The 18,297-nt window shown below is 32.8% G+C and overlaps 1 protein-coding gene across 1 annotated transcript; it reads left to right on the plus strand.

Moving 5' to 3' along the window:
* Window positions 1-16,854: 16,854 nt before the first annotated feature.
* LOC127851401 (uncharacterized) lies at window positions 16,855-18,297 on the plus strand. The gene has a single exon (XM_052385169.1). The coding sequence runs from the start codon at window positions 16,864-16,866 to the stop codon at window positions 18,055-18,057; it is 1,194 nt and encodes a 397-aa protein (XP_052241129.1). The 5' UTR covers window positions 16,855-16,863; the 3' UTR covers window positions 18,058-18,297.

Here is an 18,297-nt window from a genome sequence, read left to right on the forward strand (position 1 = left end):
TTCGAAATATTTTCGCAATATTGGGGTTTTTTCGACACTTTAAGGCGTTCGCTCGGTGGCGAGGTGTTAAATATTTCGGATGGAAAAACGAAGACCTAAAAAATGAATTTGACGGGTTTTATACTTATATACCCTCTTCAGTTGTCAGAGAGCATTGTCAAAAGATTCTTAAGTGGAGGTGCCTGTGGTAATGCATTTACAAATTTTAAATAACAGTCCTAATTCATTTATGAAAAAATATTTCTAAAGCAATTGTGTTTTTAACAGTGCAAATATGAAAGCAATCGGTGTTCGTGATTGGATTAAAAACAAATGAATTCATTAAATATCTGCATTTCATCGCCGACAAATCATCAACTTCACAATGAAAATGTATGTATTGTATTTTGTTTGAGTTGTAGGGTTTATAGGCTATTTCTTTTTTTTTTAAATATATTTTCACTGAAATATGTTGTTAATGATATTAGACCATATTAGATGTTTGAAGTTTGAGTTTTGGCACCTACAACTCTAGAGGAATTGGTATTTTATTTAAAACTAAATTGCCTGTAAAAAATCATACCATAGAAAAAGATACATCCGGAAATTACTTAATATTAGATCTTACAATTGATTCTCATAGATTTACTCTATGTTCACTGTATGGACCAAATAATGATACTCCTCTATTTTTTAGTAAATTTTTTAATATTATTGATACAATAGGAAATGACTTCTACATGTTATGCGGAGATTTTAACGCTGTGTTGGATGTGAGCATTGACTATACAAATTATAAATCATTGAATAATAATAAGAAGTCTAGGGAACTGTTATCTTCTGTAGTCAACGATAGAAGTCTTGTAGATACATTTAGGTTTATTAATGGAGATGAGAAACATGGAGAAAACCTAACACACTCAAACAAGCCAGGCTGGATTTCTTTCTAGTCACCAATAATTATATACCATATGTCCGAAACTCAAATATACATGCAAGTTATAGATCAGACTACTCCCCTATAACTCTAGAACTAAATTTTGGTAAGATAACACATGGAAAAGGATTATGGAAGTTTAATAATTCCTTGCTTAATGATTTGGACCACTTGAAATGTATAAAACAAAAGATAGAAGATGTAAAGCAGCAATATGCCTTGCCTGTCTATAATTTTGAATCTTTGATTGCTTTGAATAATAATGAAATACAGTTTGTCGTAAACGACCAACTCTTCTTTGAAACCTTATTAATGGAAATAAGAGGCAAAACCATCTCATATTCAAGCTACAAATCCAAAAAAAATAAAGAAAGAGAATGCGATCTATTGAATACAATTGAACAAATTGAAAAAATGTAAAACTTGAAAACATGGCAGAACTTAATATATTACACCAGGAACTCCAAAATATTCGTAATATAAAAATGAAAGGCTCTTCTATTAGAGCAAGGGCAAAATGGATTGAAGAAGGTGAAAAACCCACTAAATATTTCTGCAACCTTGAAACACAGTATGCATCTAATAAAACAATTCTTTTTATTGAAAATAGTGCAGGTCAAAAAATATTTGATAACAATGATATCTTAAAAGAAGCTGCACAGTTTTACAAAGTTTTGTATACAAAAAATTATACTAATGTCAATTATAATATACATGAAGATTTAAAGAATATTCACACTGTTAAACTGAGTAATGAGCAATCTCAATCTTTAGAAGGCCTTTTAACATAAGAAGAAATCTCAGAAACCTTAAAAAATATGAACAGTGATAAAGGCCCGGGATCAGATGGGTTTACTGCGGAATTCTTAATGTTCTTTTGGAAGGAATTATGTCATTTTGTTGCAAGGAGTCTTAATAATGTTTTTATCTGTGGAGTTATGTCAGTAACCCCAAAAAACAAGGAATTATTACATGTATACCCAAGGAAGATAAACCCAGACACTTCCTAAAAAAATTAAGACCTTTAACACTTTTAAATGTTATATATAAAATAGCATCTGGCACAATTGCCAACAGACTTAAAACTGTTCTAGATACTCTGATATCTGAAGATCAAACAGGATTCATAAAAGGCTGTTATTTTGGGGAAAAAACTATATTATTATATGACATAATTAAATATACAGAAGATAACAACATCCCTGGGCTCTTGATGACCATTGCTTTTGAAAAGGCGTTCGATACCCTAGAGATTGATTTTATTGAAAAAAGCACTTGACTATTTCAATTTTGGAGTAACATTTTAAAAGTGGATTTCCCTTTTCCTCAACAACACCAAAACAGCAATTCAAATTAATGGCTTCCTTTCAGACTTTATAACAATAGAAAGAGGTTGCAGACAAGGGGAACCCATCAGCTCATACATTTTTATTCTATGCGCTGAAATCTTAGCAATTAAAATACGGCATTCTAATACTATCAAAGGAATTGAAATTGATAGCACTGAATATAAAATAGCTCAGTTTGCTGATGATACATCACTTATTTTAGATGGCACAGAAGCTTCACTCAATGCTACTCTTGATCTTTTAAATGACTTTGCATTATTTTCTGGATTGAAAATAAATTACGACAAAACAGATTTAATATGGATTGGCTCCAAAAAGTACAGTTAACAATCCATTAAAACAAAAAACAAACTAGTTTGGGGTACAACTCAATTTAAAGTTCTAGAAATTCTATTTGATGTTGATTTAAATAGAATGATAGATATCAACTTCACAAATAAAATTACTAAATTAAAAAATACTATACACTTTTGGAATAGAAGAAATTTACCCCCCCCCCCCCCTAGGGAAAATAACTGTCATAAAATCTTTATTACTTCCCCTATTTACTCACTTATTTATCTCCCTTCCTAGCCCAGGAGAGAAAATATTGAAACAAATTAATACCATGTTTCATAATTTTGTCTGGGGTGGCCCTGCGAAAATCAAGCATAGTATTGCTATTCCATCTTTTGAGGAGGGAGGAATATCTATGATAGATGTATATGCATTTGAAAAAAACTATGAAACTAACATGGTTAAGAAAAATTGTCTTATGCACTGGAAAATGTTTTCAACTTGTTTATTCAATATTTGATGTTAAAAAAATGATGAATTTAGGAAAAGACTATGCTGAGAAAATTTGTATAGTATTAAAGAATAGTTTTTGGAAAGATGTTCTTACATGTCACATTATGTATATCAGTAAAAGTTGTTTGTTAATGTGAAGATATACTTAACATGCCTTTATTTTATAACCACAATTTTAAAATAGGTCTTAGTAATATTTATTATAAATTCATGTATGACAATGGAATTCGATTAGGGATATTGTAAACACCTCTGGACAATTTTTACAACAATCTATTTTAGAGAATTATATTGGCACAAAGATCAACTTCTTATTTTATGAAGGATTGATTAGAACTGTGAAGAATTTTCTTAGTCATTCTGACTTCCAAGTTATTAAAAAGCCAAATACAGAATGTGCATTTATATCGTCTTACTTGAATAACACAGTTTTTACGCAAAACCCAAACCAAAATGTTTATAAAACTTTTATTATCAGTTCTGATATACCGACTTGCCAAACAAAGTGGAATACATTTTTCAACAACATCGAATGGAAAAAAGTACATAGTCTCGTATTTAATATTTCCAAAAATACTTACACTCAATGGTTTCAAACAAGAATAATACATAGAATCTTAGGAACTAAATCTCTATTGTATAAAATGAACATTTTGCAAGATAACATGTGCACTTTTTGTAAAGAAAATGAGGAAACTATAAAACATCTGTTTTGGGATTGCTGTTTTACACAGAGAATTGTGAATGATGTTGTTGAATTTTTAAGTGCACATAATGTGCAAAACCACTCAGAAATAAGTTGTAAAACAATGGTATTGGGAAGAACAAAAAGTAATATGACTGATATAAATATTCTTATGCTAGAATTGAAGAAATATATATACATTTGTCAGAGAAAGGGGATAATACCATCCATACAAGGGCTTACAATGAGCCTGACTATGTCTTTTAAAATCCAAAACAATGTTATGTGTCATGAAACAGAACTACAGTCTTGGGCAATTGTAAGCTTGTTTGCTGAACCAATATCATAATATGAATATTATTTATCTTTTAAAAACACCGCAATCAACCATTTGAAAATACATAATAAATTGTCACTTGTCCGATGCGTCTATACTTTCACAATGAAAATAGTTTGTGCATATGCTTAACCTTACATTGCATTTGCTCTTCATTGTTTTTATAATATACTTTATTTGCTTGTTTAAGATGTTTAAACATGTGTAAATGGTATAGTGTATATGTTTGTATAAGGATGTTATATTCTAACAATTTATTACAACACTGTTTACTGTTTACTCATACTAACACAAAAATGTATGTACGGTATGGAGCAGGATGACCTCGACCTGCACATACCTATGGACGAGGTAAATAAAGTATCATTAACAAAATGTTTGAAGTTCCTTGAAACCGGTGAAACATTTGATGTAATTTAAATGAAAATCCTTTAAAGGGCACTTGCGATTAAGAATGTGCAAACACATTTTTGCTTCAAGTGTGACATTGTCCTCGAGTTGCCAAGCCTCACTTATACCATCTGTCCAAAGTCTTAATGAATAAAACGATTGACCAAAACTTAAATACATTCCTTTTAAAGGTGTAGGGCATATTTAGCGAACACTAACATGTCACATTAACGTTTGGCATTGACCTTGAAATAGCGTGCAATGGTGAAAGGTACATGCCTCCCCCAATGAAGCACAGACGCAAAGGAGGCTCGAATATTTAGTTAAACCTATTTATTTTAGCTCGATTGCATAGAAAGCTAAAGTCTTTGAAATATCTGAAATTCAAATGTGACTTTGACCTTGAAAAGGCGTGAAAGGTCCATGCCTTCCCCAGTGAATCACAGACGAAACGAAGGCTCGAATATTTGAAATTCAAGTGTGACTTTGACCTTAAATTATAACTGACTCATGTCTCATATCTGTCGCGACGAATGTCTTTTAAAGATTATAAAATATATGGAGATATGGACTCGAACATGTAGCGAACAGACGGTAGGACGATTGGTCTTATTTAAACCACACTCTACTTCGGTGCATTAATAACACTTAAAAAAACAATCCGATTAAAAGTTAAATTATGTGATCACAAGATCCTATTATTTTCTGAACTTAACATCATGACAGAATTTTGAAACGCAGCTTTTTTCTGTCTAGACGATCATCTTAAAATCGCTCTACATTGTAGTCAGCAATACATTCTACACGAATTTAAGACCCCACGAAGAATCCGTTATTTAGAAATCGCGAAATATGTTTATTGTTTCTTAAGTATACAGTATGCAATTATCATGTTTCAAACCAGTCATTAAAAGTTTAATGGCTCCGTCACTGTTTTAACGAGTTCTCAATCAAATATTGATAAAGGGTTGGCTTTTCAAAATCTTGTTTCTTAAGTACCGCTAACACGAAATTCTGAATTTGTCAATATTGGGTTTATCAATTATACATACACGAGTTCTTTCGCTACAATATGGTTAACAATCTGTATTAAGCGAAATATGAGTCGTCTTCAAAGCAACAAGCTTTTAAAGGGGCCTTTTCGCAGATTTTGGCATGTATTGAAGTGTGTCATTAAATGCTTTATTTTGATAATTGTAAATATTTTATCTAAAAAGCTCCAAGAAAAAAATCAAGAATAAAATTAAGAAAAAGAAAGAAAAAAACCTCCACACGGCTCAAAATATAACGACAACAATATAACTCTCCAAATGATTCAATCGTTTCGCGTTGCAACGCTGTATAAATTTCAGGTTTTTAAATCGTCAAACGATGCATGTAATGGCTATTTTAAATAATGGTAAATGTTTAGTATTACTGTTTCCTCACAAATATCATAACTAAAACGAAAATTTGCGAATATGAAACAATTTTATCAATTGTGTCAATTTTCCAAAACGTGAAAATGCCCCTTTAAAACATTTTTTCTGTGCTAATTAACAATTTTTTTTATACATTAACATTAGAATCGGTGTAACAATCGATGAAACTAAATTTTATTAGATCTATGTTGATGAGGAACTCTCCACTGCGCTGCCCGGAAAGCCTTTTAGTTTTTAATATAGATAATTGATAGAAGGAATGCAACAGCTTTACCGGTTGAGAGCTTCACCTGCGGAAACAATCAGTTAACTGGCTACATGTTGTAGTAAGGGTAACCTGATAAATTAAAACAAATATTTTACATGAAATAAATCGTACAAGTTTAACTCCATCGCGAGACATGCTGTCAATTAACGCTGTCGTCTGCTTAAAACAAAATGTTATAATGTTTATATTTAAATGTGGCATAGCACGATCTTAATCAAGCTAAAGAAGCTATCATGCAAACAACCGAATAAATAATTATTGACAAAGGAATCACGTGGTTTTACTATGCGCAAACTCGACCCTTTTAAAGTCGATCTTAAACAACAACAAAAGATAACATTCATACATTGTGTAAAGTTCGTTAAAAGATAAAATCGGAATAAAAATAGAAAAAAAAATTAATTAATAAAATGTCGTGAACGCTATGACGCGAACATAAACGACGCCACCATGAATATATGATTTTTTTAAACGCTTATTTCTAAAGCCATAAGCATTTAAGCAGGGTAATTAAATACAAAATCAAACGTACATTGGAAAATCTATTAATATCACTAACATTATATGGCCGCTTATTTTACATACAAAAGCGGTAATAAATTGCGTGCACGTACGAACAATATCATAAATAAGCCGAGTCATGCAAAAATGGGTCTTATGCCATATGCGTCCAGCGTAGCTCAAGACCGACCTGCGTAGTCGCGCTGTCTGGTCAGGAACTACTCCTCCTCTATAAAGTGAAGCAATGTTGTGTGGACTCGAAAGCGTGCATGGCTGTTTGTTTTTACTAACCGGTCGAACGTAAATGTTTATGTAAGACAATAGCGTTTGTCATGTTTTTTTTTGGTTTTTCATGTTAAGTTTATGGCTGAATTAAATGACACAACTCTCAATTTTCGATCATATTCGCAAGAAGAAGTCAGTTATATTCCCACCTTGAACGGGTAAAGAATGAATGTTGTATAAATAAAAGGAAGATTTCTGACTTCGAATATCATTATTTAATTAAAATAAAATGCAAGTAACGTATAAAAAATAAACGCAAAAAGTTTGCCTACTTTCAAATCCCTTTGGGAACATACTAGTAAGTTGGAAACACGCATTTCTCTTTTCAAATTACCAATAAATACCCGCGTCCCACCGGGCGCAAATAACCTTCGTTCGATTGCGATTGTGCAGACTGTGCAGATTGATCTGCAGCTACGCTCGCCGGATATGATATTAACCCCATTTTCGTATGACGCGGGTCAAAAACCATCTTTTATGAATTATTGTCGTACTACTTGTCAGTGGTTTTCAGAAACGCTGTCCAAAACGCGTTACTGATTTTAAAACAAGTTGCTCACGGCTTCATCGTTAGTAAAGCAATTATTTTCTTTTCAATCCCAATTGATCGTAATAAGAAATAACTAACAAATAACACAAGAATACGGTTTGTAGTGGCATATTTTTTACATTTAATATGCAGATTGAAACGGTCAATAGACACTGAAAGCGAACATTGGTCTTCATTAGAGATTGAGTGACCGTGTCCAAACACCTTCTGATACCGATTGCCATGTCCGATAGCGTTCAACCTGCGTGACAGCGGGCTCGTCGACAAGCATTGTACGTCAAGAAGGTGTCAAGACGGAAACAAAGTTTAAACTTATAATGTTAATAACATCGCTAAACAAATCATGCTGATCTGAACATAACTTAAATTGTAGAAAAGACCACTGGACACAAAATAAAACATACTATAAAACTATGTTATAAAATGTTTTTTCTCGTGTGACAAAAACATGCATATCACAAAATAGGATAATTATGTTGGCTTGGGAAAATGTATGATATTGTTTGTATAGTTTTGGTACCGTAAGATAAATTCATATTTATATGTAACAATTTCACGCAAAGCTTCAAAATAAAGCAACCGATATAGTCTAGTATATGTTTAGCACTTCATTATACTCCAAACACAGTTCGAATGCGATATTCGATAAACTACATATTGGCCCCTTTTGTAAGCACGTATTGTCCTTCAAACTACTTCTTCAGGTTTGGTTCGATAGTAATGATACTTCTCATTTATCAATTTAAAAATGACTTTAAGTGAGATATTGTTGAACCCGATAACTGAAAAATGCCGACAGTCAACATTGTTGGATGAACATATTTCTTATTAGAAATGGTTGTGTATTTTGTTTTGAATGGTCATATTATAAAGAATGACTTAATATGTGTTTTATAACTTTACAAACGTGGTAGATTGCGATTTAAAAAGCTGCCTATTACAACCTTTGATGTCGTTCTGTGAGCGAAAATGTATTTATGGAACTTTAATTAAATCGGTAATGAATATCATTATCTTTTCAAATGATCACCTGTAAATGTACCATGTTACAAATATCTGCAGGGGAAACATCAAACAAGCGTCAACCGTGAACAAACTCACATACTCGTTAATGAGAAAAACTAGTTATTGGCAATATTGGAAGATGTATAACAATTATTTAAATGTTGTATAAAATAGCACACCGATCAGCAACTGAAAAAGGAAATAAAAATCAAAGTGCACATGTTATCGATTGCTTACACGTTTGCACCTAACTTGAATACCACACGACCCACAGCAGGGGCGTTTTGTGTCTATATTTGTTGAAAGTTGAAAACCCAAATCACATGTTGTCAGTAGAATAAAACTGTAAAATGTTATAACTGTGTAACAATTCATTTGCAGTTTATGTACTAAGCAAAGGTCACATGACCGGAAATACGGTATAACCCGCCATACAATGTTACTACAATATACACCATTGCAACGAACAAACAAAAGTGATTGAAATACTTTTAATTTTTATAAGCTGCACAAGACACTGCGCCCATGCAGAACATGCATTTTTGTTGCTCAGGAGTGTTTTAAATATATTACGTAAGTCTCTTTTAAAGATATACGACATATGGAGGGTCTTATATATGCAAATCTATGAACCAGAGGGGGGTAACAACGTGACGATCAAGATGCCGACGTCCGTGTTGTACTCTTTATTACTTTTGTTGAATTGTAAATGCCCCTCACTTTCCAGCCATGTCAGTAAGAAAGTGAAGCGTTTTAAATGAGCTTTTATTTCGTATTAATATTCGCTTAGAAATATATCGACTTAACTCGCTAAGAAATTTCTTAGCGGGAGCTGGACTTTGTAAAGTAGATATATAGAGCGTTTATTAAACACTAGGTTACCGGTGGTGCTTATGTCATTAACAACATGTTCTAAATGAATAATAATGTAAATTGACGTTGTTAATTCCAAGTCAATAGTGCAATATATGAATTTTACAATTTAAAGAGTATTCTTTGTTTTATGTCTTAAGTAAAAGAATAGGTTTGAATACGGGCCCATCTGATTTAACATAATATGTTGGGACTCTGTGTAAGAAAATCCATTTAAGAATGAAGCGAAACTAAAAGCAAGTGGTCTATTGAACTATTTGTATCTATTTTTTTACAGCTTTATACTTGTACATAGACGTAAACTACAAAGGATAACATTTGATGAGCAGATGAATTGTTTCGGTTCAAATAAGTAAAATAAGTTAAAATTAGTTAATTCCACAAACTCAAAATGGAGGATTACTCTACTCTGTTAAGAAATAATATCTACGAGTCGAAACAAAATGAATGGTCAACCGAAAAATTCCATTGCTTTAGAAAATCTGTAGTATTTTTATGTACTGTTGTCGACTTAAAATGGATTAAATTATGCTGTCCGCGTGTCGGCCATGTACAAACTAATTTTGTCACACTGTACCGTTTTTATTCAGAAACACACACACTACCTTACCGCTTTGTCATTTTTCTCTTTATACAGTATTCATTTTCAAAAAGCGAAACGATATCGCATACTATTTACCGGGAATGACAATTACGACGTGTCGTCAGTAAATACACTGTTGCTAAACTTTCGCAAAGTGTAAGATTAAGCAGTTCACCCGTAAACTGCCAAAATCCATGTATCATCATACGTTTGTGAAGCCATTTTTGTGTTAGTGCACTTTGTTTTACACACGCAATATTCCAGGATTAAAGTCATCCCTTTTGTTTTTTCGTTCGATTTCATAAGTGTCGGTAACAATGAGCCTTTCAGCCCTTGATTTTTCAAGCTGTGCGTCTCATGAGGTTGAACACTATGCAATACTTAATGACTCATGGCTTGTTTGTGCAGTACACGCTTTTAATAGCTCGAGCCTTGCGAGCAGCTCAGAATTGATAATTGCACGCTCTTTTTCTGTTCAAATCTTGATGTACATCCCGTATTTAGTCATAACATTATCGTATATGTGGAGCCGGATTTTAGAATATACAATTTTAAACTGATTCAGGTGAGATTAACTTTATATTCATTGTGATATTTAATTGATTATTTACTTTATTGATAATACACACGGTAAGAAGGTTATAAGGTCATATTACTTTAAATATATTAAATACGTACGAATCAGAATAAAACAGATATATAGAAGTGTATATATATGAGTAAGTTCAATTGAATTTTCGAAGTAAAATAGCAAAATATTAACAAAATGCAACAACATTTTGGAGAAGTAGAACCATACTGAACTTACAGGCGGTAAAGATGAAGTAATACTTTTCATTTAATACGGTTATGTGATATAATTTTTATTTACAACTAAACGCAAATAATTTCCAAACTATCAATGATAAAAAGAATGAACATATTCATATTTGAGTAGAATAACAGAAAAATATTAATTTTCATTGATTGGTATTTATAAAATAAGTTGTAATAGTTCCTATAAAGGCTTCCTCTATATAATTACACATATTAATACTGTTAAATAAAACATGTTGATCTAAATGAATTGTGGCACTTAACAACAAAAAGATTCATGTTATAAAAAAGTTTAATGTATATTTGTCGCATTGAACGGAAGCATGAACACATACAAATGAAATTGAATTGATCTTCGTAGACCCGTCGATAATGCCATATTCATAAACGTTCTTCGTGCGCGATTGTGTTGCGTGAGTTTCTTCAGGTGTAAATTTTTAAGTGGTGTTCAGAAACCCTTAATTTGACTAAGAACAAACAAAAACTATTGGGCAATAAATCATGGTAAATATGTTTAGACTTGTATTTGAAAAACAAGCAAACACCAAAACACTGTTTGACAAGCATGTTATTTTCTCTCTCCAAATTATGAAAAACAAACAGTTCTTATACTTAGATAATGATATTATATGTTTAAAATTAAGACACTGGACTATTAATACCGAAAGCGTGTTTCTGAGTCAAGAGTGTTATTTTGTTTAAAAATAATAATACGTTTTTTAATCTATATATTTATTTTTTGACAATGTTCTTAATCCCTGTGAACAATTATTTGAATGTTGACAATACGTCTATATGAGGACAGGTCCTATAGAATGTTTACACTAATTAAATGTACCAACGCTTACACCATTGAGAGGTGAATTTTATCTCTACAGCTCAACATCTTTTGTGCTGCATGTAAAACTGCCGTACAAAAGGACTGCGCTCTAATTTCAGGGCAATGCATAATCGCTAGGATTTTTTTCGTTCGCGTGCGGGATACTTTTCCTTAAAAGGGCTTGTTCAACGTTTGGAAGTATTTTTTATATCTTTTATTTTTCTTCAGTATTAGTTTATATTAGCATCTACTTACTCGTTTTCTACTCGAACAATCTTCATTTTTGTACACAGCATGATTACGACATTTTCCGCTTAAACTGGATTTTTGCTAAGAAGAGACCTTCTGTAAACACAAAATACCATTAAAGCGGACTGCACAGGCTTATCTGGGAGAAAACTTTCCGCACATGCAGTAAACCTCCTTTTCACAGAGCACGGCCAATATATGTGAACCTACATTAGATGGTATTATGTTAAGCGGGTGATTTGATTCAGGTTAAATAAGTTTACTTTGTAAAATAAGACATCAAAAACCACTAACGCAATCTGAGAAAAAAAACAAAAAACGATTATCCATAAGACGAAAGATAATAAATCGTCAACCGAGTAGTTACTGTTGCTTTTTTAAACCTTTAGTATTCTATGCACTATGCAGCTGAAAGTGTTGTCCGCTGTCGACCATTTAAAAAATAAAATTGTACCGCGTTTTCATTCTGAAAACAACAACAACATACACACACAAACAAAGAAAACCTTGCTCACTTAGTGTTTTTTTACCGTATTCCGTTAGTAACTTTCAAAAAGCGAAAAAATAGTGCGCACTCCGTACGGGATACACAATTACCCAGTTTCCTCAATACATACACTGTTATTAAACTTTCGCAATGTCCTACATTATCGGGAACGATGAGCCTTTTAGCCCTTTGATTTTTAAATTTGAGCGTCTCATGTGATAAACTATGCTTGATTGTACAGTACACGCTTGTAATGGCTGGAGGCTTGCGAGTAGTTCAACTCTTGATGATGGCACGCTCTGTTCCTGTTGAAACATTGATCTATATCTTGTATGTAGTCATACCATGATCGTATATGTGGAGCCGGATTTTCGAATAACAATTTTAAACTGATTGTGATCGTATACATGCAGCCGGATTTTAGAATAACAATTTTAAACTGATTGTGATCGTATATATGGAGCCGGATTTTAGAATGACAATTTTAAACTGATTCAGGTGAGATTAACTTTATATTAATTGTGATATTTAATCGATTATTTACTTTATTGATAATAAAAATGGTAATAAGGTCATATTACTTTAAATATATTAAATACATACGAAACAGAATAGAGCATGCAGTTTATCAAGATAATACATATTCACGCCGTCTTTAATCCATACAATTTTAATTAAGAACTGTCACATGAAACTAAAGTAACATGTTTAGCAAATTGTAGTTGAATATATATATATATATATATATATATATATATATATATATATATATATATATATATATATGTGTGTGTGTGTGTGTGTATGTGAGTAAGTTCAATTGAATTTTCGAAGCAAAATAAGAACAGAATATATAGGCTTCCTTTATATATGTACACACATTAATACTGTTAAATTTACATGTTGATCTAAATTAATTGTGGATATTAACAAAGTATGGATTCATGTAATAAAAACATTTAAATTTTTGTGTCGCATTGGACGGTAGCATGAACACATACAAATGAAATTTAATTTATCTTATTAGACCCGTCGATAACAACAAAGGCATAAACGTTCTTCACAAGCGTAAGTATCTTCCGGTATGAATTCTCAAGGGTTTGTTCAGAAACCCTTAATTTGACTAAGAACAAACAAAGACTATTTGGCAATAAATATTGGTAATTACGTCTAGACCTGTATTTGAAAAACAAGCAAACACCAAAACACTGACTAGTGTGTTATTTTCTCTCTCCAAATTATGACAAACAGCCAGTTCTTATACTTAGATAATGCTATTAAACGTACAACTTTAAAACACTGGACTATATAAGCCGAAAGCATGTGTCTGAGTCAAGGGTGTTATTTTGCTTAACAATCATTCTACATTTTTTTAATCTATATACTTAACTTTAATGACCATGTTTATATTAGCAAACTGTGAACAATTATTTTAATGTTGACAATAAGTCTATATGAGGACAGGTCCCATAAAATGTTCACTATAATTAATACATAATGAACCAACGATTAAACCATTGAGAGGTGAATTTGATATCTACAGCTCATCATCGTTTGTGCTGCATGTAAAACTGTCGTACAAAAGGACTGCGCTCTAATTTCATGGAAATACATAATCGCTAGGATTTTTCCGTTCGCATGCAGGATAATTTTCGTTAAAAGGGCTTGTTGAACGTTTGGTAAACTGACAATTAAAAACATGACAATTAAAAAAGGGTCATATATTTAGAAAAGGATTGTGTGCAATATATTTTAACATGCATATAACACAATTCATTAAGATTTTTTTTAAATATATAAATGTTCGTTTATTGATAATCATCAATCTTTATAGTAAACATTATACAGCGTTTGTATCGTTTTTCGTCTATAACTTAGCAAACACGTATATTAGCAACATATGGTTTTATCTTAACAACAAATGTTGCAACCCTGGATGGAAACGTTTGCTTCAGAGGTCCCGGGTTCGATCCTCAGGGCAATTACTTGTAAATTTTCCATTGGCATTATAATAATTGACATCTAGTCAAAATATTGCTGTCTTATTATCAAAATAATATAATTATTTGTTCAAAAATACGATACTCTATCATCATGTCCTTTTTACATCTGAAAAGATGCATGCTTTTAATTTGCGTCTACGGAACATGGATAATTTAGAATTTATTTGAATTTAAAACGTAAATTATGCGCGTAAAACAGCTTGAATTTGATCAAAATCGAAACAAGATTCTTTATACGCATCAAATAACTAGACGCCTCCGTATTGTAGAAGATAAGCACGTGCAAGGGTAGTTCAAGTTGTACCCATTTGTGACTTCCATCACAAACATGCAAGAAAGACTGCAAACTTTTAAGTCCTGCTAAGTTGTCATGTTTGCGCATATTTTAAAGAGACTCGTTCCAAGATCACGGCCGTTAATCACGCGCGGCACCTCTTTTTTGAGATGCATTTATAAATGAGCCATTGCTACTTCCGAGACGGCGCTCAGGCCCAGATGTTTTGAAATTTAACGGCTAATTTTACATGTTGATTAGGTTTTATATGTTTAAAAAAAAAATATTTCGAATTATTTAAAAAGATCGGCCAATGTAGTGCGATTCAGTGATTATACATTCATATACATACAGAAACATACAATCACAACCCATTTTGAAACGTGAGGACCTTTATAAGTTATGGCGTGGTAGAATACGCAAAAGCAAACAGATGTCTTTTGCCTTTGTTACGAGCAAATTCCTAGCCAATTAAATCGTTTATAACATTAAACGATTGCTCTGACCCTTAACAAGTTAATGCGTGCACAAAAACATCGGCTTCTAGCCGATCTAATCGATAAATTTGCATTGTTCAAAAAGAGATGGAGCCAATGCCAATGAGGTCGCTCTCAGATACCAAGGAGGTGGCGCAAACGCACATTTACAGCTATTTTAAAGTGAACTATTTTAGGTAATGGTTTATATTATGTTTACAGAACTTACATTATTTGTTTGTAAGTTGACTACTTCAGCACACTTGAGTCGCGTGCGTTTCAATTTGAAAAAGTAGTTTTGTAATCATGTCTTGATCGATTTAAACGTTCGTCTTTGTAAGATAAGAAAATTTAACATGTATTATCTAAAAAAGTTCAAGTTGGAGTTGAACGTGGGATAAACAACATGTGTGAGCCTAATTAAGAACCGTTGACCTTGGCCTTTTAGTAAATTAAGCATTAGGATTAATGGACACAAATCATCGTTTCAAGAAGAATTATTATCTTATATTTATTTCGTAAATTATCATACTGAATACAAATATTGCTGTCGATGAATTATTTTGATAATGTAGGTTATTAAGTTATTGGTTTGATTGAGTATTACGTTTTTTGTATACATCGTACAATATGTTTTATTCATGTTGATGACTTTTTAATTTATTTGATCACTTATACATTTAAAAAACAACATCTTATTTATTATAGAATGTGTTCATGTTCTGTAAAGATTTTGGCCTTCGTATGTACGCTGAAAAATAAATAAAATATTACAAATAACAGTATTTATCAAATGTACGTAATGTGATAATGTCATTGCGATACGAGTGTTAATTGATACGTCCTGCATGCGGTGGCGCTCCGATAAGGAGATGGCGCCAACGCACATTTACAGCCCTTTTCAAGTGAAATGTTTTAGGTAATGGTTCAATAAAGTTTACCGGACTTACATTATTGTGAGTCGCAAGTAAATAAAATATAACAAATAACATTATCAATCAAATGTACGTAAAATGATACTGTCATTGCGATACGGATGTATGTTTCTGTACATTTTTGGATGAAGTAATCTTTGTTTAATCGCACTACATTGCCCAATTAAAAAAATGCAAAGCATGTTAAAAACATATAAAACCTAATCACCCTGTCAAATTATCCATGAAATTTCAAAACATCCGGGCCTGAGCGCCACCTAGGATGTTGCATTTGCTCATATTTTAATGCATCTCAAAAAAGAGGTGGAGCGCGTGATTAACGGCCGTGTATGATATTTGTGAGGAAACAGTAATACTGAACATTTACCATGCTTTAAAATATCCATTGTATGCATCTTTTGACGATATAAAAACCGGAAAATTAAAAAGCGTTGCAATGCGAAACGATTGAATAATTTGGAGAGTTCTATTATTTTCGTTTTATTTTGTGACGATAAAGGGATTGTTTATTTAAGGTATAAAATACATCACTCATCGTATGAGCACGGATTGCCGAGTGGTCTAAGCGATTGACTATTACTCCAGGGGTCAGTGGTTCGAGCCCAGTTGATGGTTACTGTTTTGTCTTTCTTTAATTTTATTATTGTTTTATTACTGGAGCTATTTAGGTCAAATGTTTACATTTATCAACATATAAGTTTTTAATGAAAAACTTCAATACATGCCAAAATCTGTGAAAATGTCCCTTTAACCCCACTAATTGCACAATTAAGTTATCCAAGACCCGCCGCGTTCTTTTGTAATAACATGTCAATGTTTTTGCAACGATATATATTTTCAGATCGATCACGATGCTGATCCGACGATTCCGAAACCAGCACGCGGTCTTGCTTGCAATAGTTGTCATCGGGACCATCTGCATGGTCCTGTTCATGTCACCTCAGCCTCTGAGGCAAGAAACTGAGTACCCGTTGGATGAGTGGGTCCGAACTCCGACCATCGATTGCCATGGACACTTCCGGGCATACGGCCACGAATTCGCATGGTTGCAATATTCGCATATATTGAGCAATACCACGTTCAGTGTTCCGTGTGATAGCAAAGTACCCGCGTATAACTTTCGATATTCCATCGAGGGTCCACTACAAATGTGGATGGGAAACCTTATGCCATACCCAACCACATATATCACCGATCAGGACAGTAATTATGTGACCGCGCCTACATTCGTTATAAAGCGAATCGAGGCACATAATCTCTACCATACACTCTGTGAGTGGATGAACGTGTTCTTGGTCTCCAAGGTGATGAAACTGAACGCCAGTCTCGTGGATATCGTGTGGATGGACGACAGACCGCCAAGTCCACTTGACGACACGTGGACTGTTCTGTTCGATAATGTCTACATATATAAGACAGACGAAAACTTGGTCTATAAAAACTTGATATGGAATATCATAGGTTACAATAGTCCAATCAACTTCCATAATTTGCCAGCGGCGCCTTATTTTGAAGATTTCCGAGATTTTTTCCTTAAAGCGTATGGAGTGTCTGACGAAAAACGTTTGGATTGCAATAAATTAAAAATAACGGTGATTCTGCGGAAGGACTATATGACGCACCCAGAAAGAAAGGACCTATTTAATGGATTAGTACATCGAAAATTTAAAAACGAGGACGAAATTGTAGACAATGTTAAATCCGTGTTTACACAAGCAACAGTGGAGACGGTTATTCTAGAACAAATGTCAATGTTTGACCAGTTGAAAGTCATGACCCAGACTGATGTTCTTATAGGCATGCACGGGGCGGGCATGAGTCACGTGATGTTTCTACCAGCGCACGCGGTTGTGTTCGAAATATTTCCGCAATATTGGGGTTTTCTTCGACACTTTAAGGCGTTCGCTCGGTGGCGAGGTGTTAAGTATTTCGGATCGAAAAACGAAGACCTAAAGAATGAATTTGACGGGTTTTATACTTATATACCCTCTTCAGTTGTCAGAGAGCATTGTCAAAAGATTCTTAAGTGGAGATGCATGTGGTAATGCATTGACAAAGTTTTATTTACAGTCCAAATCCATTTATGAAAAAATATATTTCTAAAGCAGTAGTGGTTTTAGCAGTGTAAACATCAAAGAAATCGGCGTGATGATTGGATAAAAAACAATTTAATTCATTAAATATCTAATCATCAACATCCCAATTGAAATTTATTAATTGTATTTGAATTTAGTTGTGATGTTATGAGGCTATTTCTAATTTATTTTAATATATTTTCACTGAAA

The sequence above is a fragment of the Dreissena polymorpha genome, chromosome 11 (assembly GCF_020536995.1).
Source record: "Dreissena polymorpha isolate Duluth1 chromosome 11, UMN_Dpol_1.0, whole genome shotgun sequence".
NCBI classification, from domain to species: Eukaryota; Metazoa; Mollusca; class Bivalvia; order Myida; family Dreissenidae; genus Dreissena; species Dreissena polymorpha.